A 24000-nucleotide genomic window follows, 5' to 3' on the forward strand; every position below is an offset into this window, starting at 1 on the left:
TTTTAAATTGTATTTTCTTTATTAGATTTGACAGTCAGTTGTTGATTACGTGTAGACGTTGATACAGCTACAAGGCTACTTCAATATATATCACACTAATTCATACCGCAAGTTAGACATTATGATGCCGGACCTTTGCTCGCGGAGATTTTCTCTAACTGGACCTCTTAGAATTTTAGTTGAATAGTTGGGGTGGCAGGAGTGGTGGTTCCCCTATTCAAAAAGGGGGACAAGAGAGTGTGTGCCAACTACAGGGGTTTCAAACTTCTCAGCCTCCCTGGTAAAGTCTACTCCAAGGTGCTGGAAAAGAGGGTTCGGCCAATACGGACCAACTCTTCACTCTCGCAAGGATCCTGGAGGGGGCTGGGAGTACGTCTATCCGGTCTACATGTGTTTTGTGGATCTGGAGAAGGCGTATGACCGGGTCCCCCGGGTGATACTGTGGGAGGTGCTGCGGGAGTATGGGGTGAGGGGGTCACTTCTGAGGGCTATCCAATCTGTGTACGCCCAAAGCGAGAGTTGTGTCCGGATACTCGGCAAGTCGGACTCGTTTCCAGTGAATGTTGGCCTCCGCCAGGGCTGCGCTTTATCACCAATCCTGTTTGTGATTTTCATGGACAGGATATCAAGGCGTAGTCGGGGAAGAGAGGGGTTGCAGTTCGGTGGCCTGAGGATCTTATCGTTGCTCTTTGCAGATGATGTGGTCCTTATGGCAGCATCGGTCTGTTCAGGTCCTTCAGGAGTCACTGAATTTGTTCGCAGCCGAGTGTGAAGTGGTTGGGATGAGGATCAGCACCTCAAATTCTGAGGCCATGGCGCTCAGCACGAAACCGGTGGATTGCCTACTCCGGGTAGGGAATGAGCCCTTACCCCAAGTGAAGGAGTTCAAGTACCTCGGGGGGACGATGGAGCGAGAGATTGGCCGGAGAATCGGAGCAGCAGCAGGGGCAGTAGTACATACGCTTTACCGCACCGTTGTGACGAAAAGAGAGCTGAGCCAGAAGGCAAAGCTCTCGATCTAGCGGTCGATCTTCGTTCCTACCCTCACCTATGGTCATGAAGGCTTGGTCATGACCGAAAGAACGAGATCGTGGATACAAGCGGCCAAAATTGGTTTTCTCAGGCGGGTGGCTGGCGTCTCCCTTAGAGATAGGGTGAGAAGTTCAGCCATCCGTGAGAGACTCAGAGTAGAGCCGCTGCTCCTTTGCGTTGAAAGGAGCCTGTTGAGGTGGTTCGGGCCCTGTCCCCTGCATAAAGTGAACTTTATTGACAACTTCAATCTGTTCTGGCAGCGTAGAGGCCTTTTTGGAAGAAATGGACTTTCTCTCAATAGATCTGGGGAAAAACTGTTCACTTCCAATATATATCATGCCATTAGCCACCCGACTTTGGCTAAATGCAAGGAGACACCATCCCCCACACCACCAGATAACCACCATGATGACGTCCAAACAACTGGAGCGAGTGACCTTGCTGCAGTACCAGCCACAACAAGCCTGCACACCAAGGACCCCAGTCCCTCAACTTCACCGACAGACATAGATGAAGTTGAAATTTTGTCGAGTAGCACTGAGACACCCTACCCCCTCCCCTCCCCCTCTTCCTCATCTTCCTCTCTCTTCCTCCCTTTTAGCGACAGGATGAACAAATTGGTGAAAGGTGGTCTTAAATTGACACCTCAAATAACCCCCCGCTCAAAACCATCATACCCCACCATCATTCCCCATTCTTCTCCCCACTCCCAGACGTCCCCCGCCTCTCCCCCTTGGCTTATGCCAAAAGCCTGCTCATGAACACTCAAGGACATCACCCCCCCAAACTGGTCATGCCGTTCCTGTCTTGACTACTACCAGACTAAATAATCAGTGCTCAGCACGCACTGCGTCTGGTTATCTTAGATATATCAGTACACAGCCAGGACCGGCTTTGACTCCTGTCACAGACTCCCTGCAGCTGAAAGTGTCTCTTCTGAATGTCAGATCACTGGCTACCAAATCTTTTTTGATTAATGATATGATAGTTCAAAAGAACTTGCACTGTATGTTTCTAGTTGCGACCTGGTTAAACAACATTACTGGAGTGACAACACTGACTGAAACGTGTCCTCCAAATTATAAATCTAAACAACACCTTGTCATCTACCCTGGATATTGTTGCTCCATTAAAGGTAAAAAAGAAATCCACTGACAGAATCTCCCCATGGTTAAACAACAGCAATGTTACACAGACTAAGAGGACTTGTAGAGCAGCTGAACGAAGATGGAGGAAAACTAAGCTCACAGTTAACTATGATATCTACAAAGAATCCATGGCTGCCTATGGTAAAGCAATGCAGCTGCAAGAAAGGATTACTTTTCTAAGATTATCACAGAGAATGTTGGAAATTCTAGAAACTATTCTCGACTATTAACCAACTACTGAACACTGCCCCCACCCCTCCGCAGTCCTCTGCATCAAAGTGTGAAGAACTCGCATTGTTCGTCAATAATAAAATAACTTCAATCAGAGCCAGCATCACTTATGATGCAGACACAGAGAACATCTGCAAACATTGTGATGTAACCATGGGAACATTCACCTGCATCACATTAACTGAGCTTCATAAAACTGTGATGGAATGTAACTCCTCCACCTCTTGTGTTGACCCGATACCTACAGCATTCTTTAAGCGGATATTCGACAGCATTTCAAGTCACGTCCTACATATGATAAACACGTCTCTTCTAACGGGCATCTTCCCAGACGTCTTCAAAACAGCCATTATAAAACCCTTGCTAAAGAAACCTAACCTAGACAGTAATACGCTGACCAACTATAGGCCAATATCTAACCTTCCATTCATCAGCAAAATACTAGAAAAATAGTCTCGGTCCAAATAAAATCCTTTCTTAAAGAAAACAACATCCTGGAGGAATTTCAATCAGGCTTCAGAGCATGCCACAGTACCGAAACTGCTCTGACTAAAATAATTAGTGACCTCAGACTAAACTCTGATACAAACAAGGTCTCAATTCTTATCCTAGTCCTCTCATCCTAATTAATCGTCTGGATAAACTGGTTGGTCTTTCTGACTGTGTATTAAACTGGTTCAGAACATATATCAAAGGGAGAAAGTATTTTGTCAGGCTTGGAGATCATGTGTCAGAGAAGCATGATGCCCACTTTGGAGTTCCACAAGGGAGCTGCCTCGGTCCATTACTGTTCTCCCTATACATGTTACCACTGGGGGACATCATTAGAGAACACAATGTGTGCTTCCATAGCTACGCGGATGACACGCAACTGTACATCTCTGCTGAACCAAATGATACTACAGCTATTAACTCCATCACCACCTGTCTGTCATCAATAAATAAATGGATGAGCAATCATTTCTTAAAATTAAATGAGAACAAAACTGAAATCCTACTAGCAGGTCCTGTAACAAAAAGAGAGATGATGCTGAATAACATGGGGAAACTTACTTCTTTGATTAAACCTGAAGTCACAAGTCTTTGTGTTATCATAGACTCAGATCTAAGCTTTAAATCCCACATAAACAAGGTGACAAAACATAATTTTTCCAAATTAGAAATATAGCTAAAATCAGACAATTTATAAATCAAAAGGATGCTGAAAAACTAATCCATGCTTTTATCTCAAGCCGACTCGATTACTGTAATGCACTCTTTACCGGCCTTCCAAACAAAACAATGGAGAGACTTCAGCTCATCCAAAACGCTGGAGCGAGGCTACTGACTAGAACCAAGAGGAGAGACCACATCAGTCCAGTGTTAGCCGCTCTACACTGGCTTCCAGTAACTTTTAGAATTGACTTTAAGGTCCTCCTTCTTATATACAAAGCCCTAAACGGAACCGCACCAAGTTACACTGCCAACTCTCTAATCAACGATGTGCCCCCAAGAACATTACGATCTTCTACTACTGGTTTATTAAATGTTCCCAGAAACATCCAGAAGAAAATTGGGGATGCAGCCTTTTGTAATTATGCACCAAAGCTATGGAACACTTTACCTGCAGACATTAGGGAGGCAAGCTCGATCAATATCTTCACAAGTAAACAAAAACATATCTTTTCACTTTAGCCTTTTAATGGTGATATTTTATATCTCTTTACTTTAGCCTTTTAATGGTGATATTTTATATCTTTTTACTTTAGCCTTTTAATAGTGATATTTTATATCTCTTTACTTTAGCCTTTTAATAGTGATATTTTATATCTCTTTACTTTAGCCTTTTAATGGTGATATTTTATATCTCTTTACTTTAGCCTTTTAATAGTGATATTTTATATCTCTTTACTTTAGCCTTTTAATAGTGATATTTTATATCTCTTTACTTTAGCCTTTTAATAGTGATGTTTTATATCTCTTTACTTTAGCCTTTTAATGGTGATATTTTATATCTCTTTACTTTAGCCTTTTAATAGTGATGTTTTATATCTCTTTACTTTAGCCTTTTAATAGTGATGTTTTATATCTCTTTACTTTAGCCTTTTAATGGTGATATTTTATATCTCTTTACTTTAGCCTTTTAATAGTGATATTTTATATCTCTTTACTTTAGCCTTTTAATAGTGATATTTTATATCTCTTTACTTTAGCCTTCTAATAGTGATATTTTATATCTCTTTACTTTAGCCTTTTAATAGTGATATTTTATATCTCTTTACTTTAGCCTTTTAATGGTGATATTTTATATATTTTTATCTTAGCCACTTTAAACTAATTTAAATGATTTCATACATTTTTAAGTTTGGTTTTCCTGAAGGAGGATCATTTGGTGTTGAGGAAGTAAGAAAGTTAAAAGTAAGGTTGAGAGAGCAAGAGGAAAAAGTAATGTCAAAGAGAAAGATTAAATCTGAAGCGTTGAAAACAATGGAAGAACATAAAGACAGTTTATGTTATGGGAGAAGGGAGCCGAGAACAGGGATAGGAAGAAAGTATGTGGATTATTTGCAAAGACAAATATAGATGAAAGTACAGACAAAGGGATTATGAAAATGTGAAAGAATGTGTAAAGGCTGCTATTTTAATTCAGCTATTTTTATACAATTTTAATTCTGCTATATTATATTATTTAAATTCTGCAATTTTATCTGCTATTTTATATTATTTTATCTGCTATTTTATCTGCTATTTTATACTATTTTAATTCTGCTATTTTTATAATGGTACTTTAAACTCATTTACATCTACACCTTGATTATTGTACTGTAAATGATCTTATTCTGTCCTTGTACTAATTGTTATGTTTTTGCTGTGAAGCACTTTGGGCTGCAATTCTTGTATGAAAGGTGCTATACAAATAAAGCTTATTATTATTATTATTATTATTATTATTATTATTATTATTATTATTATCAGATAAGGCCTAACTTGCATATTTAACCTTAACATTTAAAAAAACTTAAATACAAAAAAGAATTGCCTTAATATAAATAATTATCTGGAGAAGCTTCATGGTGATACTATTTATTTTACCCTTCACCTGTAGTGTCTTGTAAAGTGTGGGTATTCTACAAGACATATCTTTGCTATATGTTATTAGTCACACCTGTGCTTTCCCTGCTAGGAAAACCAGTTCCACACTACATGCAGACCGAATACAATATGTGCTATCTGCTAATGCTCACAAACACCTTGTTAATGTGTTGTACTGTACAAAAGGTACATGATGGTAAACTGTGACTTTACAAGGCATCTGCCGATTAAACTTGTGCTCTTTAAAGCTGTGAATAGCTTTCTGTTGTGCATAGCAACATACTCAGAAATGTGTCTGCTCCTGAATGGTAAATGGACAGCATTTATATAGTGCATTTCTACCTTACCAGACAAAGCGCTGTACAATATGCAATTTACATTCACGCATACATTCATACACCAATAGTGACGGAGCTGCCGTGCACGGCCAATCCACTGGGAACAAGCTGGTCCTGCAGAGCCGGGGATCGAACCTCCAACCTTGTGATTAAAGGAGAAAGCACTCCACACTAATCATTGCAGACACCCACCTGTGAGAGATATCAGCTCATGTCAGTTGTAAATGATTCCCCCTGAATATCAAAAGCTTTTTATGCACACACGAGATGTGCTTACACATCGACTTTACACGTGAGGATTGATTTCAACAGTAAACGTTTCTTCCAGCGTAGTTTCCAGGTTGAGAACGTCTCGCAGGCGTAACAGGAATGTGATTCCTCGCTCCATCCCCTGACTGCACACTGTAGCCAAACTGTCAAACAATCTGCTATTACCCCGGGGATCTGCCGCTTGTTTTCGATGCATTCCCACCTTCAAAGATAATTATCATTCCTCACAATCCCCACCTTTGTACCTGCCACTCAGCGCTGCTCCCCGTGTAATAAGCTGCTCATCCCAGTGCTGACAAGGATGTTTCCCAGTGCCAGCAGACCGCTGCACAATCACACACTGGCTGCTTGCAGGTTTGAGAGAGTCGGAGCCAATTACCCTCTCCCCCCCCCTCAAGCGCTTCCATGTTTCCTTTCTTTGTAGTTAACAAGAGCTAATGGAGGTTTGCTGTGGCAGAGATAGCAGGAATCTTTGTCCATCTTACTGTTCAGTTTCCTTGGGTAAATTAATTTCCTTCATTTGTAGATGTTCAATGGTAAAATAACAAACTCCGTGTGGAATCTACGCAGGCCTTGTTCCACTATTTTATTTCAAATTTTGCTAATTATTTTCCCATCATAAAATGCAGCTCATTCCAGAATTTAAATGACTGCGTCCTTTCTTTCACTTGATGTACTGTGTCCTAACTTCAGGCAGGTTTCCAGATGAAAGCTCTTCCTTGCCATCTTTAATTTCCTCTGGACATGAAACGTATTCTTTCCTTGAGAAAAGACGTGCGCTTGTTAAAAGAAGAAGCCTTCCGTGCACTGTGGGATATTCCTTCTTATAGTGCTCGGGGATATTTCATATTCAATCGTTATTCTATAAGTTGTTCTCCTTTCATTTCGCCGGCGAGGACTATACAACTGTTTGATGTCACGTTCAGAACCCCTTGTGTTTGACATTATAGCTCCTGAGGCTGCGTTGGCTCAGTATGTGCTGTTTACACACAAAGGGAAGCCTCTATATGCACACCGGTATAAATATCTACGTGTGAATATGCTTGTTTATACGTCAAGTAAATAATGTTTCAATTCTAGAATTCATTCCAGTCATCATTATACGGTAACGCTCTTACAGTTCATTTCAAGGAATATCAATTATATGACTTCTACAAATGGCATTACATTTAAATGATAAAACTATACTGTATACATTTTGCAATAATCTGTCATATAAAACAGTTCTGAAAGTAACTTCTGCACAATTACATTTACATAACATAACATTTGCTACTCAATGAACTCTTATGACCAAGTTGTGACAACAGGCGTCATTTGAATTTGAATTTAGATTCCAATAGATGTTTTCAAAGATATCGTATAAAACAATCCCCAAAAAATAGTGAAGGTGTATCACTCCTGCCTCTGTATGAGTGTGTGAACGGGTGAATGTGTGTTGTAAAAGTGCTTTGAGTTGTTGCATAGACTAGAAAAGCAGTATATAAAAGCAGTCCATCTCCATTTACCTGAAACATAGTGATCCAATGAAGGATTCCTCTTACTTTAGTGTTGCCGAATAATGAGTCGTGATTTTCCTTCCTCTGAAATGAATACACAGCATTATAAATAAAGCTCTCCGAGTGTTATCGTCTTTACCTCCACTGGACATTTACAGTAACCGACTCCTTCATCCAGACATGCTCACAGTGAGTGAGCAGATTAGCTTTTGATGGATATTGACATTCATGGAGATCGAACCTGTGACCTTCCTGTCCCCTCTGTGTTACAGGACGGACTCTTGAACCACTAGGTTGCTCCGCCACTTAAGGAAACCTTAGTGGTGAACATTGCAATCCATATTTGCCGTCCTCGTGAGGTTCTTTTAAAACTTACAACTTCCTTTTCCCATATATCTTGCATTTTCCAGGGGGATGGAGCTCAGAGTAGAAGAGGTTTAGTGAATTCTCCACTAATCTGTCTTTGTTTTTCAATTTCCTCTTCACAATTCACACTTTTCAGAGGAAGAAATTGGCAAAACTTGTGATATTTGCCGACAGAACGATAAGTATGGTATTTTCTTGCGTTTTCCAAGGTTTATGAGGTGGTGCAGGTGTGGTATGAAGGGAAATGGAGGATTTGGCTAACAGCAGTCTTCTTCATCTCCGCAGATCGGGAAGGTAAATCCTTGTTCTCAGCCCTCTTCAGCGGAGATAGCTACCTCAGCTTCCTCTTTCCCATCTTACTCTCCTTTATTTATTCATTCAACTCTTTTTTTTGGACTTTTCAGAGTGAAACATGCAGTTAAAGTATTTTAAGTACAGGTATCCTACTTTTATTTATATTCCTTTGTGCATTACCTTCAACAGACAGAAATAAACCAGAATTCATATGTTGGTTCCATTCTGCATTTTAAAAACCTTTTCCACATTCTCACTTGCAAATATATATGTGAAAATAAGCATTTCACATGTATAATTTGACATTTTCTCTCCATTGTCTTTGTGAAAGTGGAGTTCAGTATTTAAATACGCTCCCCGATCGCTCTCAGGCAGCTCATCCCTTCATTTAAGATGTCACAGCCCGTAATGCTCCATTAACAGCTGACTTGATCATTTAAAAGGGATGATGGTGCGAGCATACATGTTGGATTTCTGGACATATGGGTGCTGTTCTGATAAATAAATCTGAATTAAAGTCAGCATGTGAGATCTTCTTTCTTCATTTCGTCTCCATCTTTGGCGCACTCCCGCCCCATGATCATCCGTCAGTGTATCAAGCGGTGGGTACCCAGAACTCTGACGTCTATCTTCAGAGGTTTTCTGCAGATTTGGCCTCAAAATTTTGTGTTCAGCCACAGCTTTGCTTGTTTCAGTGTAATGAAATGTAAAACACATCCCCTCCCATGTGACAGAGGGGTTTTGGGATCTTAGAACTGTCATTCTCTGGGAATGCCTCAGGATCCCCCAGTCGGAGCTGGAGGATGTGGCCCGGAGAAGGGAAGATTGGGGTTCCTTACTGGAGCTGCTGCCCCCGCGACCCGATCCCGGATAAGCGGTAGACGATGGATGGATGGAGAACTGTCATGAAATGGCAATATATTGCACATTTAGTGGAAAAACAAGACTTAAACGCTGAGACGTTCTCTTCAAACTGCGATTTCCAAGGTCAATAATTGACCTTCAAGCTCAATATCTCTGTTGGCAGCTATTTCATCTTTTATTTTTCCCTGACAGACGTCAATGTGCCAGATTTTGTGGAAAAAAGATTACGTTTCTTAATTACAGTTAACTCACTATGTTTAAGTCCAAGGATAATTATCACACTATCCAACACGTCCACGGTTAGATTCACGCAACAATACGACTTGGTTAGGTTTAGTGAAAGATCATAGTGTAACGATACGACCAGAACACAGGGACTCAAATGCACAACTCAGAGACAGATCTAGTGTTCGGCAAAAATAGTCTTTACTTTACGACAAAAACAGGTCGGTACACTGGGAAGGCAGTCAGCGAGGCAAACAAAACAGGAAAGGAGTAGGCGAAGGCAGAGTCAGGTCACGGAAGCAGGATCAGGGAAACCAGGAAACCAGGAAACAGGAAACAGGAAACAGGAAACAGGAAACACGGGACAACCGCTGGAACACTACGACACGGAGGTACGACGACGAACTGGCAACGAGGGGATCAACACACACACAGACGATATACACCAGGAAGTGGGCGGGGTAACAAGACACAGGTGGAGACACTAACGAACAGATTGGGAACACCTGGGGGCAGGAAGTAGCCACAACTGAAACGAGCAAGAACAGGAAAGTAACAAAATAAAACAGGAAGTACAAACAACAACAAAACATTTAACGGACAGCAGGAACCCTTACACATAGTTTAGGTACGTTTGTTAGAAGAAGAAAATAAGCAAATATAATCACAATTTAAAACCAGGTTAATGAAAACAACAAACAAATCTTAGCAACGAGCTGCACCATGTAGCTAAAGAGTCGGATACTTCCTGCCCAACAGATCTAAAAGCAGAGTGAACATAAGACTCTACATGAACGCTAACTGTGTCTGCTCAATGTGTAAATAGGTTCTTTCCAGCTAAGTAGCCATATCAGGGTCTAGTGATACGCCTTCCAAACAAAACCCTCGAAGGTCGGGAGTTCAATACCAGGCTGCCACCATTATACCCCTGAGCAAGGTACTTAACCCTGAGTTGCACCAGCGAGACTGTCCCTGTACTTAGTTCAATGTAAGTCGCTTTGGATAAGAGCGTCTGCTAAATGACCTGTAATGTAATATCAACATTAAAAGGTAATAAAGAGGGCATCCTGGTAGCTCAACCGGTAGCACAGGCAGCCCATATACAAAGGCTGAGTCTGAGTCCACAGCGGCCACTGGTTCAAGTCCAACCTGTGGCCATTTGCTGTCGTTCCCCTTCTCTCTCCCCCCCTTTCACTATCATTGAGTCATGAAAAGCCTGAAAATATAACAAAACAAGGTAATAATGAGTAAAATTGTTGTGTTGCCAGAATATCAACTCATGTAGGTTCAAAGCTTTTTCTTGGTGAATGTAAATGTAAATATTTGGTCAAAATAACACCATGTGCACCATGGAAACAACCACCAAAATGGAGCGCACCTCTTTACACACCCACGTCACACACCTGTGAGCTAGTCAGCTAGTGCACCTCACGGTCCTCACAGCTGCATCAAATCATCTCTTATATCTAAAGAAGCATGCATGATGAGATTTCATCTAACCATAATCATCATCTGCTAATTAAGGCAAGCAGAGAAAAGGCTTAACGATTCAGACTACCTGTACACAACAGGAGGGTTAACCCATGCAGAACGACACTCAGAGAATATTTGAGACTATATAGAACAGCCTTAGGTCGTGTGTGTGGCTGCCGATGCTATCACAGTGTCATTGTTCTGGTGTTTAATCGCTGTGGCTAATGACAGGAAATGAAATCACCCACTGAAGACCAACACGCTTCCCACAGAATAATTACTGCTGTTGACCTTGTGCCTCTCTCTGGTATGTAAGTGCACTCTCACCATGCACTTAGTTACTACACATCACAGACTACTTCAGGCTGCTCTATTAAGCTCATTAGAGAACAACACAAATATGCAAACTGAGCCACTGACTCCATGTTGTCAGAAAGGAAAGGATCTGGTGACATCAGGCGCGTCAGTCAGTGTGTTATTTCTGATTCTATTGCATTTACTCAGTTATTGATTGTGCTTTGATATTTATTGTTATCATTTTCATTTTTTACGGAGCAGTGTGGAGTATGTAACTGAGAACACATTTTCTGGACACATCCAGAACAACTACAACTACAACTACTGCCACTAGCCGGTTAGCTTAGCACAAAAACTGATACAAAATCTGCCTACCAGCTCCTCTAAAGCTCACTGATCAACATGTCATATCTAGTTTATTTAATCCCTGTATTAAAAAAAACAGGTCTGAAAAGTGAAGCCAATGCGAAAGTGTCTTAAACCTGCATTCTCTCTCACATCCAGCAGGGGGCGACTCCACAGGAAAAAGAAGTCCTCTTGTGTAGACTTTGAGGAAATGACTTCACACTTGATTTAATCCTTCAGTAAACATTTTCTTAGTGAGTTCACGCTTTCAAATGCTTGTTTCAAGACTTCTTCAACAGCATGACGTTCGTTTTAGAGCGTGGCTACCTTGTGATTGACAGGTCGCTACGGTGCTGTTTGTGTGTCTGTCGTACAACTTCAACTCTTTCACAGTGTGTTTTCAGTTCATGAAAGTTAACATTTTGGTCGCCTCCATGTACATGTCCCTCACATAACCATGATAATTCGTGTCGTTTCCAGATGCTGGTAGGTTTGTTACATCTGGAAAGAGCCAGGTCAGCTGTTTCCCCCTGTTTCTGTGTTTTAACAGGGAATATACAACATACAAACATGAGAGTGGAATCAATCTTCTCATCTAACTCTCAACAAGAAAGCATATTTCCCAAAAATGTCAAAACTCTTCCTTTAAAGGTAAAGCAATAATCCAACTAGAGGAATGTAATCCCATTTGAACCCTGTTTATCTGCTGAAAGTCAGATTTTGACAGCACCCTTTACACAGTGGAAGCTTTGGCTGCAGCTCCAACCTCAGGTTTGTTAGGTACGTGAGTGTGTGTGTGTGTGTGTGTGTGTGTGTGTGTGTATGTGTGTGTCTCGACCTTGGGAGCACTGCTGGGTGCCATTGATTTGTTTACCTGTGCACTGCTGACAGTTTCTCATTAGGTTTCTTTTTGCACAACACTTCCAGGAGAGGAGACCAGAGTCTGTACTTCACAGCCGACGATGCGTGATCAATGAACCTGATAGATTGGCGCTGGCAATATAAGTCTGTTGAATGGCTGTTTAATGGATAGGAGCGCTCCATTTAGTAGCCACAATAAGGTGCCTTTTGTGACTGAAGCAGCATTGTTGGGCTGCATGAGGAGGGAAACAATATCTTGAAAGAAGAGCTTTGTTAAAATGACTTTGGAAGACAAGAAACTACGGGAGAAAGTGTGTTTTATACCAGAGTACTGAAAGTATTTGCAAAGCACAAGAGAAAATGCAATTTTTGCTTCATTAGACTTTTTAGGCATCATTCTTTCAGATTGTGTGCATGCAGTTGGTTGAAGTTTTTAAACACGAGTGAAACAACAACAGCAACAACCATTTCCTCTACCTTTATTCGAGCTCATACAATTCTGTTCCTCCAATCCAAGAGCTATAGCACAGAGATGCACGCAAACTGCACCATTCACAGCAAAGCTTTAACTTTGGAGCTCCACCAGTGTTTTATTATCCAACCCGCCTCTCGTCCAATAGGATGTCACATATTAAAAACCTCCAAAAATACCTTTTTATGTCTCATGAGCTCCTTCTTTAATAATTTGACGTGGTCACAAGGAGGCAGTGTTGCCACTCTCCTCGCGGTCCTTCTGCCGCCACTGAAATGTGATGCTGGAAGAATTCCACTTATTTAAGGTGTTAGAAATGCTCCTGATTTGCGTCTGTAATCTTGTCTGTTTAGCGGTGACGCCTCCTCGCTCTGAAATTCATGCTCTCTGTCTGAGACACGAAGTGACACAGCGATCGGCTTGTGGACACATGAAGGTCTAATTACTCCTCAGGTGACAACACCCCCATGACTTCCTCTCGCTGAAATGGGATTTTATGAAGATTGAAAGCTGACAAGACAAGTGTTTCTATTGAAATCAGTTAGGATTTACATCAAGTCACTGGAAGAAGAGCGCAGCCCTGATTAGATCCATGCCTCTTGTTAATGGAGGGAGAAACATTCGGCCTCATCCAGCAACATTCTCTGAAACCTCTCGTATATTTTCTCTCTTGCTAAATGAACCTAAACAAAGTAAACGTGATTTTCCCGAGCATGAGCACTGCTGTTACAGGGACATAAAAAACATCCTATGGGTCTTACACACCAAGCAGACGGTCGGCCGTCGGTCAATGTCGTCTGTGATCGTCTGTCGCCTTAGATTTACGGTGTGTTCCTCACCAGTCGGTCCTTGAAGGCGACTTGTTGTCGGCGAGAGAAATCCCACTTTAAGCGAATCCGTGCACGAGAAGAGAAACGTGTTTCATCTTCATCTCGTCTGATAATTCCAACACTCGGATATTTTCACAACGACACGGCCATCCGGGCTGAAGCTAAGTGGTGAGTCGTGTAAAAATTGTCGGCAAACGCGCCTTTTTTTATGTGTGTATCATAACAACAGCTTCTATATCCACAGCCTAATTTTCCGGTTTTCCTTTTTCAATGACGAATACAGACTACTGCCACCAGCTGGCATAGAGAGTCATTTCACTCTCACGCAGGTGCAGACCATACATGCTAGTCGGCTGTCGTCTTTGCAGTGCGTTCAAAGTGCAACGTTTTGGCCAAAGGTGACGCAACAGTTGGCCTCCATCACCGATAGTTCTTTGATGTCGGTTTGGTGTGTCAGCAGCTTGTAAGTCGTTCAGAAGCTGAACGCATGCAGAGTATTTATTTATCTGACACATTTCATCCAATCATTATAATTACCCTAAAACATATGTGATATGATATCGATGTGTGTGTGTGTTTTCTTTATGTTCCTCACATTTAAAACGTGTCTTTCATTGGGTTAGAGAAACTAGAACAAGATGTTTTTTTCTTATCTTTGTACGAGTGCTCTTGACAAGTCGTTAAAACGTACTCCTATTTAAGGGAAGAGCCGAACACAAGAACCCACTTGTGAGTCCCACAGATCAATGGCTACTAACAAAATGTAACAAATTGTGGATGCAAACAAAAATAATATGAAATGTGTTCTTATATCGCTTCCTGCACGAGGCCCATGGACTCTGAATGCAGAAGTGTGCAGATATAATAGTATGAGTGTGCGTACCATGTATGACCCCCCCGGGGCGTTGCACAGCCTGTGTGGTTTCTAGGTGCAGTCAACATCATATTTAGTGGGCTTGGACAGGCTAAGGGGGGAGAGAGGGGGCAGCCATTCTCTAATGATCAGAATGATACTTTGTCAATGTAATAGCCCACTGTTCTTCATCCTTTACACCCACCTGACACAACATTTCTCACAGCTTTGTTTACACCGGTGCTGCTGCTCTTGTGGTCGGCTGTGACTTATATAAAAACCACAAACCATGATTATTTTCATTGCAATTGATGTATTGCAATCACTTAGCAAATCCCCTTTGAAAACAAACGTCTTGAGGAAGACGGATAGGCCTGCAACTTTGATTCAAACATCAATGACAATGTGAGGCTTTGTTTATGGAGACAGGGCTCAACAGATGGCAAGCATATCTATAAATAAGTCGCTCTTCTGAATAGGAGATTAGTGCATTTGAGCCGGTTTTTAATGGTCTCTGGGAGAGATTAAAAAGTAAGCTGATTCATAATGCCTTTCCCTTTGCGGTGAATCACTCATAAACAAGAGTCTGGAAAGAATCTGTGCAAAGAAAAATCTCAAACATGGTTAAGAAAGGACGTCATATGAATAAATATGTATTTTCTGCGTGGCTACAATTCCGTGAATCTTACAATATTACCAGGTGCATCACTTACGACGTATCAATTATTAATGAAAGCATTTTATAGCTTTACAAATAACACTCTGTCTCCATTTTGCCCTGGCATCCAGATTACTGAAAACCTCTCAACCTGCAGTCCTCAACAAGCAATGTGTGCACATCATTTATTTTACATGCACACTATTATATTTATGTTTAGACTTTAAATTTTTTTTATAAATCATCATTAATGCCCGGAGCGATTATTCCAGAGCACAAATTAAGCCACAAAATCAAAATAACCAACAGCACATTGTAAAGTTCACGGAGGATATAACGTTGATAAATATACATAAACCCATCTTGGTTTTAGCCTCTGGGTCATATTTTCTCCAAGTTATTGAAATAGAATGGAGGAAAAAGAAAAATCTCAATTATATAACCAGTGCTGATCAGCCTACAGATAGCCGCCCACCTGAGGCTACCTCAGCATCCTCCACAAATATTGACAGAATTCTTATCTTCTTTCCACATTTTATAACAAATATGAAGCGTATACACAAATCCTGTTTCCCCCCCAGCCGTTAAACACCCTAAACTCCTCACAAAGACACTTTTGCATTCATTGTGTATGTTTATAGGAACTGTAAAGGCTCAGGATGTCTGATAGTGTGGATTTGTGGCTGTATATTCAGATATCTGCCGTCTGGATAAACTCCAAATCTCTATTTTAATGACACCAGTGTCACTGTCTGTTGTAAGTTACAACTCTGGAGACTCACCAGGTTTGTTTCTGTTTCTTTTGTCGTCTAAGATTCTTATTTAATGAATTCATAAACACGCCCGGGAGAAACGCATGCTTGACCTATGAGAAGGTGAATGGATTTCCTGAGAACTATTGACAGGTTGTCCTAACAAGTAAAAGCAACCGTAGGAGTCATGTGGTTCTAATCAATGGCTTAAATGAGTAAAGAGAAATTATGTAGCCTCCTGAGATGTTCCTGTTACTGTACTGAGAGACCACGGGTCAACTGCATGCTTCTCATTTAATACATTTACATGCATCTGCCCTGGCGCCCACACAGCTCCACGTTCACTGTTTGTAAGTTGCGTTTCGGGCAATTTGACTCGCACATTTTATTGGCAATTTGCACAATTAAACGCACAATATGTTATTTCTGCCACTAGAGGTCTCTCAATCAAAATAATAACAAAAAGACAGAGTTTGTGAAGGCATTTCAAAGAAGTTGAAGATAATTTTACATACTATGCTTGTATTTGTATTTCCTTTTTACGCTGATATTTATAATGTATCTTTATTTACCTTTTGTTTATATGTAAGCGTATTGACAATTAAACTGTCATTATCATATTTCTTAATAAAAAAAAAACACAAAGTGAGCCATATTTTTTATTTGAAAGAATATCATCTGTTCTGTAATTGGTCAGTGAATCCGTTTGTGGACTCAGTGAATAGTATCAGTTTGAAATAGCTTCTGGCTTTAAAAATAAAATGTAATTAAATGTACAAAGTCTTCGTGTCTCGTGCAGCTCCAGAGAGATGAGCTGCTCATGTATTATTAATATAACATGCTTTGTTAGTTTTAATGCTGGCTGGTATCAGATGCAGGCACTTTGCATCGAGCTCAGTGTTTCTGAATTGCCGCTCTTGTTCACGGTAACTGCACGATATGATACGGACACGGTAACGACACGGACGCAGCACCACGGACAGCTCCCGCGTGTCACTCCGCCCCTTCCACCGGCTGCGTAGTCGCGCGCGGCGACCAATAGCTGCCGCCTCCTCACTTCAGCACCGGATACAACAGGGTGAGCCTCAGAGAGCCTGTCCACCCAGAGGAGACAGGGAAGCTCACACCGGCTGTGATGCGTAGCTCTGCTGGCTGAACAACACTTCTGTGGGATAAAACCTCCCGGTCACATTTAACCGCTTCCTGTGTTCCGCGAGGACAGAGCAATGCGTTTGTAGCGCGTGCCATTATCGCCCGCGAGTTTGCTTCTTCACAGACATATTTTGGCGGTGCCCTAACTTGGAGCCGTTTTGGATGTTGAGCAAGTTTTTTTATTTTTTTTATTGTATTTACTTGAATTACATTTGAGTCGTTTACTTGGAGCCAAAAAAAATAAAAGCCCCGGACGAGAAGATGGAGCGTGAGAAGTACTTGCCGGAGCTTATGGCAGAGAAGGACACGCTGGATCCGTCTTTTCAGCACTCCCTGCGGCTACTGGATCAAGGTAAATGTCCGTGGTTAAATCCTGAAGTAAATAGTTTAGCTGTGTGAAAACACTTTGAGTCTGTAACCACACGGTTCACGTTTAACGCTTGGGTTTGTTGGGCTGCAGGCAACATGACTCCACCAGCCCGCCTACTTCAAGTTATAAATACGAGCTTTCTGGGTCTACTTACAATTTCCTGTTTGGTCACACTAAAATAGCGAGGTCCTTTTAGCTGCATGGTTGGTTTCTTTGCCAGGTTGTTTTGCAGCAAACGTGCCATAACCAGACTTCTGTGGTGTAGAGATCAGTGAATAAAGGGGTCAGGTTTGACTGCACCTGCTTCATTACCCAGAGGTTGACAAACTTTCCATTTCATCTGGACAAGTTTGGGGCCATGAGAGCATGAATGAAGAGATTCTTACTTCTAAATGAGGATTTTTGCTGCTGGTTTTGATCTGGCACAAAGCTGCAGAAATGTTGTAACTGAGCATTATCTTCATTATCGATTAATCTGCCAAATATTTTCTACACTAATCGATGAGTGAAACACGTCCATCACAGTTTCTCAAAGTCCTAAACCTGAAGATATTCACTTCATAAAACCAAACAAATACATGTTTAACATATTGGAGAGGCTGAAAATCGATTAATAATTGATTATCGCGATTTCTTTCTCTCCTGTCGAACAACTAATGTATCAGTAGACTAATCGTTGCAGCTCCAAACTGATGGGAAAGTGAATACCTGCACAGAAACATCAAATTATAGCCGACAGTTGAGGGATGGAGGCATCCGTGAAACTGAAACCACCTGACATGCCACTTAGCAGGCTGCAGCAGTCATTTCTATCTCATGCAGACATGTGTAAGCTGTGGTGCAAGTGGTGGAATAATCACACTCTTATTCAGATGTACATGTGTTTCCCCCCCTTTGAAGAAGTGGACGTGACCGAAATGGAATTGTAAACGGATGAAGCGGCAGCCGCACTCGCAAATGCTTTAATTAATCCGTTGCACATACCTCTGCTTTGAAGCTGTCGGAATCCTTCTTCAGACGCAGCCCCGTGGAGCTCCTCGTGTGGGAAGTGCACTGTTACAGCATCCAAGTGCATCCTTCAAGTACCACTCATGGGCTTTGTCTAAAGTCGAGCAGACAGCTGTTGGCTTTAAGGGTAACCGACAAGGAGCACTAGTCTGTAAACAGTCCTGCTGCACTCTAACTAATTCAATTGAACCCCCAGATGCAGCTCCTGCACAAGCTGTGCATCCAGAGAGCCATGTCTCATCCAGCTGAAGCCTCCTAAACTCAGCACCTCAAGGGTCCTTAGAAAGCAACATTTTAATGTTGTTTAATTTTAAAAGAGTTTAGTTTAAGGATTTTTCTGGATATTATGTCATCTTGTGAACCTGTGGGAGGAATACACACTTTGTTTTTGTTATTTACTAATCAGCTGGTCCTTCACGACGTCCTAAAGCCCAACGTGATGTCATGAAGTTGCTTGTTTTGTCCGACCAACGGTCCAAAGCCCAAAGATGTTCAGTTTACACTAATATAAAGAAGAGAAAATAAGCAAATCCTCACAATTGTTAAGCTTGCGCTCGGAAATATTTGGCATTTTTGCTCGACAAATAACTCTTGTCATGAATCGATTGTGAAAATAGTTGCTGATAGATTTTCTGCCGATTGACTGACCGATTAATTGACTCAATCAAATGAATCAAATCATTTCATCCCTAAGTTATTATCTCAAATATCACAAATGCAAAAGAAAACTTCCTCTCTGACATAATTATTAATACTACATTGGGTTGTGTGGTGAAACATTTTTGGGCACTTCTGACACGAAAGAGATGACCGACAACAAGTGGCACATTCTTCACCGTAGAGAATTAAAGGTTTGTATCCAAACATCATACAGTATATTATATATATATATATATATATATATATCCTGATGTGTAAAATGAAGAACCTCTAGAATCAGCGGTCTTCTATTCATTCAGTGCATGTTGCAGTAATGGGTGTAATGGCCTCGACGGCATCAGCGTGCACATTAGAGCCTCGTTTGAAACAGACTTAGGTTAATGCATCGTGCAGTGAGCTCATTCATGTACAATAAGTTCAATTCATTGCAGTCCGTGAGGAAGATAATGCCGTGTTTTACACAGCACTTTTCTTATCAGCTGGTTTTGTTACTCATATCTGGGTTTAGTCTTTTTTCCTTCTTGTAAGAACACATATTCCCGCCTCTGATAGAAAGACGGGAGCACTGATGCCACGTTGGAAGATGCTTACCAACCACTTCCTGACTGAGATCTCTTAAAGTCTTTTATCCACACTGCAGGTGCTCTGTGGAGTTATTGGCCATTCCCCAAAATTGAATAAAAGTGATGGAATATTTAGAATATGAGGCATGACAAGCCAAAAAACAACTTTAGAGTAAATGTGCTTTACATTCAAATAGTTGTACTTCACAACTTCTCCATATATAACACTTCCAGTAAAGTTGCTGTGTGATATTTCTGGTGGGGGCAAAGATGGCAGTTAGACTCCATCGCAAGCAGCAGAATTAATCCGTGACATTTCATGAAGTAAGCAGAACTCTGCGGTGCACAAAATTTGGCCGAAACAGTCTGCCAGAACTCCGGAAACTGTAAATACTGTTATCTCTCTCTTACACAACAGATGGAACACGATGCAGTTTAATAGAGCACTTCTTCTGCCATCTTGCTGATGAGTTCTGGACTTGATTATGCAATTGGCAGGGGATGCAGGAGAACAGAGCTAGAGTAACTAGAGTTAATGCGTGCAAATGGCGAATATGAGATTACTCCAGGTCTGGAGAGACTTCCATTCAGAAGAAATTAGAGGAGCATTGTGCTGGAAGCTCGGGGACTGGGCGGGCTGCTTTGATAAGTTTGGGCCATTCGCAGAGCTCTTATCCAGCAAGGAGCATATCTGCCCCTGTGACAAGCCTCATGCAGTCAGCAGCAGACACTGGGAGCTGGAGAGATATCTTAAGACACAAATAAGAGACGAGCAGGACCAGCAGCCCACATGGAAGGAAAAACCTCCAGCTGCATATTGATGTCGGGTTTCTAGGTATGAAACAACTCAGGTGGCACGATGCATCTGTTGCATTACAGCGGTGCTACCCTACAGCACACGGAGCCACGAGGGCTGAAAGTAACATTTCAAAAGATTTCTTTATCTGGTATTTTTAGCTCATGTTTGACCCTGGAAGAAAACCTTAGCTTTATTTCACATTTTAATTACCTTCATTCTTATGTTGGGAACCCCCCCCCCCACTGCTGGCCCTGTTACCATTAACAAACTAAGCTTTGGTTGTGGAAGACGTCCAAAGCATCCGAGAATTGTGGATTAGATTAAGGTTTAAAATAAACAGCGAAAAACGTGAGCAAAAGCATCCAGCGTCTCTCTCGCGCCACATTCAACTCTCTTCAACGTGACACCGGGCCCAGGGCTTCATTACGTCACCACTTCCTGTCGTGATACTGGTAGATGTGGTCGGAACAGTGGAAGCTTGATATTAGTGGTATTAATTATGATGAACTATATAATTCACCGACGGCAAGAACTTGATTAAAATGTCTCCCGGTAATCACATTTGATCGCCCGGTTGTGCACCGCGCTGTTTTTAAAGGAACTTACATTCCACTTATTCTACAACATATTTTAGGATTAGTCCACGTGGGTTGTGTTTAAATGTGAAAGTTACAGACTTACTAACTAGCTTTATCTGATCTTCTTTCATTACGATGGATCGTGAGAAGCAGTTGAAATCTTTGTTGAATAAATTGATTTATTTCCATAAAATGTCACAAATTTCTCAGCCTTGACCGGAATCTTGGAATATCATGTTTTATCTAACAAACAGCCCAAAGTGCAAAAATTATACAAAACGGAGAAAAGGTATATTTAATAAATAATAATAATAATAATAATAATAACTTTATTTGTATAGCACCTTTCATACAAGAATTACAGCTCAAAGTGCTTCATAGCAAAAACATAACACTTAGTACAAGGACGGAATAAGAGCATTTACAGAACAGTAATCACAGTGGTGATGTAAAGGAGTCTGAAGCACCGTTATACAAATAGCAGAATTAAAATAGTATAAAATAACCTTGGCACAATAAATGACTTAAATGATTAAGAAATAGTTTTTTCTGCCCTCCGACTGCAAACCACAAATGAATTGAAATTGAATTTTTTTTTATCCAAGTCGGTCAAATGTGAAATACCAGCATATTAAAAAATATACAAAATAGTTATAAGTCACATAAAAGGAACTATTTTAATTTTATTTAACCAGGAGAATTGCTACTTCTAAACTTTCCCTCTACACTGAGAGAATAGTCTTGTGTTGTGTTGGACTGTGCGTCAACACAACTACATTTGGCCTCATTGTTGGATTAATATCACATTTTGTATTTAATGTATGTGACCTCTCCATTTCACTCCCACATCTTGCAGAATGTGAAAAGCCATTATTATGATTATCACAGCTTTAATCTTTGAATCACATTTCCCAGTGTCATGAACATCTCTGGGAGAAGTTGTGTAAACATGTTTAAAATGTGATGTATTCCTTTTGTTCGCTGTGGATGCACAGCAGCGTGTTTCAGGACCTCTGGCCCAGTTTGGACATTGTAACCTCAGAGCTGCACACACGCTCCATATCTAGTGCTGCTTTTTAATTGGATATTCCACAGCGGGGGACCAGCACAATGTTTGCATTGAATTAACAGCCGCAGTTATCTTATCTGCCACAAAGAAACGCAACAACAACAAAGCAGAAACACACGTTATCTGCACAGACGGAGCAGGTGGGGGAAAGTATCCTCATTTCAGACATAATGCCCCATCAGTAATTCATACGTTTCCACCTCATCAAAAGGACTGAGTGGTATTTTTAGCCACGCTTGAGTTTTGCCCCGAGTGGGAGCAGTTCCTGGGTTATAATGCCCAGAAGTGAACAGAAATAAGCTTTGGCGTAGGATGAAAGGCAGCGATATCGTTTTGTTGGGGAAACAGTGCTTGATAGCGATCTGTGGATCTGCGGCTGGCCGACGTGTTGAGCCACACAGCGAGGTGGAGGCGCAGCCGCAGCACCGCACCTGCCAGAGGCCCGCAGCTGACTGGTGATGTGACCCGCAAGATGTAGTGAACTTGCATGTGAACTGTGAGAGGAGCAGACGAGGGAGCTCCTGAAGCGCGCTTTGCATTCAGACCAGCAGCGGTTGGCTGCTGAGCGGAGCGGCGCTGTGGCTGAGAGGTGTTTGCAGAGCTCCGTCTCTGCTTTGCTGCAGCTCCCACTGGAATCCAGAGGCGAAATGTAGGCCAGGACTAACACAGGCACATCCCCGCTATACAATCTAACAACACCTAACAAGTCACGTGCCTGCATCGATCTCACTGCTAATGTGGGGATGCATGTTCTCGCTTGTTACAGCAGTAATAACGAGATGATGGTGCTGTGATTGAGCTCTTTCCCCTCTCACATGCAGCATATGATCGTCTCTAATACAGTTAAAATGTCAAACATGGAATATTAACATGAGTCATCCTTGTTGCTCTGCATGCAAACAAACAGACCCAGTCGTTCTCAATGAGACATAATTACATTTATTATAACAGTGCTGGAAGAAAGCCATGTGCAGTCAGCTTCACCTGGATGCACATAAAAGACGCAGCCTGGAAACGCCTGGAAAGTATCCGGAAAGTGTTTGAATTCAATAAACATTTAAAAGCCTGACATGTGCTGTGTACTTAAAGCTGCACTGATCAATATGTGTACATGAACAGTGTATTAAGTGCTCCCATGATCCCTTTTCATGATGTTTTACCTGCAGTTAGCGACTAGCTGGTGAACAAACTAGTAAAGCAGCTAGATGGAAGAGCCAGATATTTGTGTCTGAGTTGAGCAGAGCGAGCAGGAGAGGGATTGGGACTACATGCATCTGGTCGTTTGCTGGATGTGTAAACAGGCGATGGTTTGTAAAACAAAAAGAATAAAGTGCCACTTAGTGAACGTTGGTTTTGAAAGCCTGGTTCAGATTCTCCTTCATGGTTGTACTCGTCTTTTCAAAGAGACTGTTCAAACTAAGGTATTGTTTTAAATACAGGTCTATGTTTCACAGTGAAAAGGCGTTTTGAGTTTGAACAACACTTGCAGTATTCAGTAACATGTCACCGTCCACTTTTTTGTGGACCTGTTTCTGGCTCAAAGCTCCCGTTAAAAAGAACTTGCACTCGCTCGTCTCCATCTGTTGGCTCATTTCTCTTTTCTTGCATCTCCAAGGCGATTCCGTCATCGTCCATGCAATCCCTTCACCATATTGCTCAGGATCCAGTCTCCACCTGGCACCGAGCTCGCCCCGGGCTCAGTTTGTTGATTTAATGTTGAGACTGTCAAATTCCCATGTTGAACACGCTGCCTCGGTATAACGTCTGCATTCATATTTCAAGTGCCACAAAGATGTGCGTTTTCCTCCTCCATCTGCATCCGTACATCGCTGAGGGCATTCCTTGAGCTGTCTGCTGTCCAAGAGTAGACTCCCAATTAAAGCGGGCAGCCAGGGCAGCTTAAATAATGCAACGTGCACTC

At 41.5% G+C, this 24000-nt stretch overlaps 1 protein-coding gene across 2 annotated transcripts in view; it reads left to right on the forward strand.

Annotated features, from left to right (window-relative positions):
- Positions 1 to 10896: 10896 nt before the first annotated feature.
- khdrbs3 (KH domain containing, RNA binding, signal transduction associated 3) overlaps positions 10897 to 24000 on the forward strand; it is a 96207-nt gene continuing 83103 nt past the window's right edge. Inside the window, exon 1 of one of the 2 annotated variants that reach the window (XM_029443176.1) lies at positions 10897 to 11119. In XM_029443176.1, coding sequence (XP_029299036.1) covers positions 11047 to 11119 — 73 coding nt within the window. In that variant the 5' untranslated portion in view covers positions 10897 to 11046. Of the gene's footprint in view, positions 11120 to 16994; positions 17385 to 24000 lie in introns of those variants that run through there. The other variant, XM_029443175.1, reaches the window with a different exon arrangement.

This window comes from Cottoperca gobio, chromosome 11, assembly GCF_900634415.1.
Source record: "Cottoperca gobio chromosome 11, fCotGob3.1, whole genome shotgun sequence".
Lineage (NCBI taxonomy): Eukaryota > Metazoa > Chordata > Actinopteri > Perciformes > Bovichtidae > Cottoperca > Cottoperca gobio.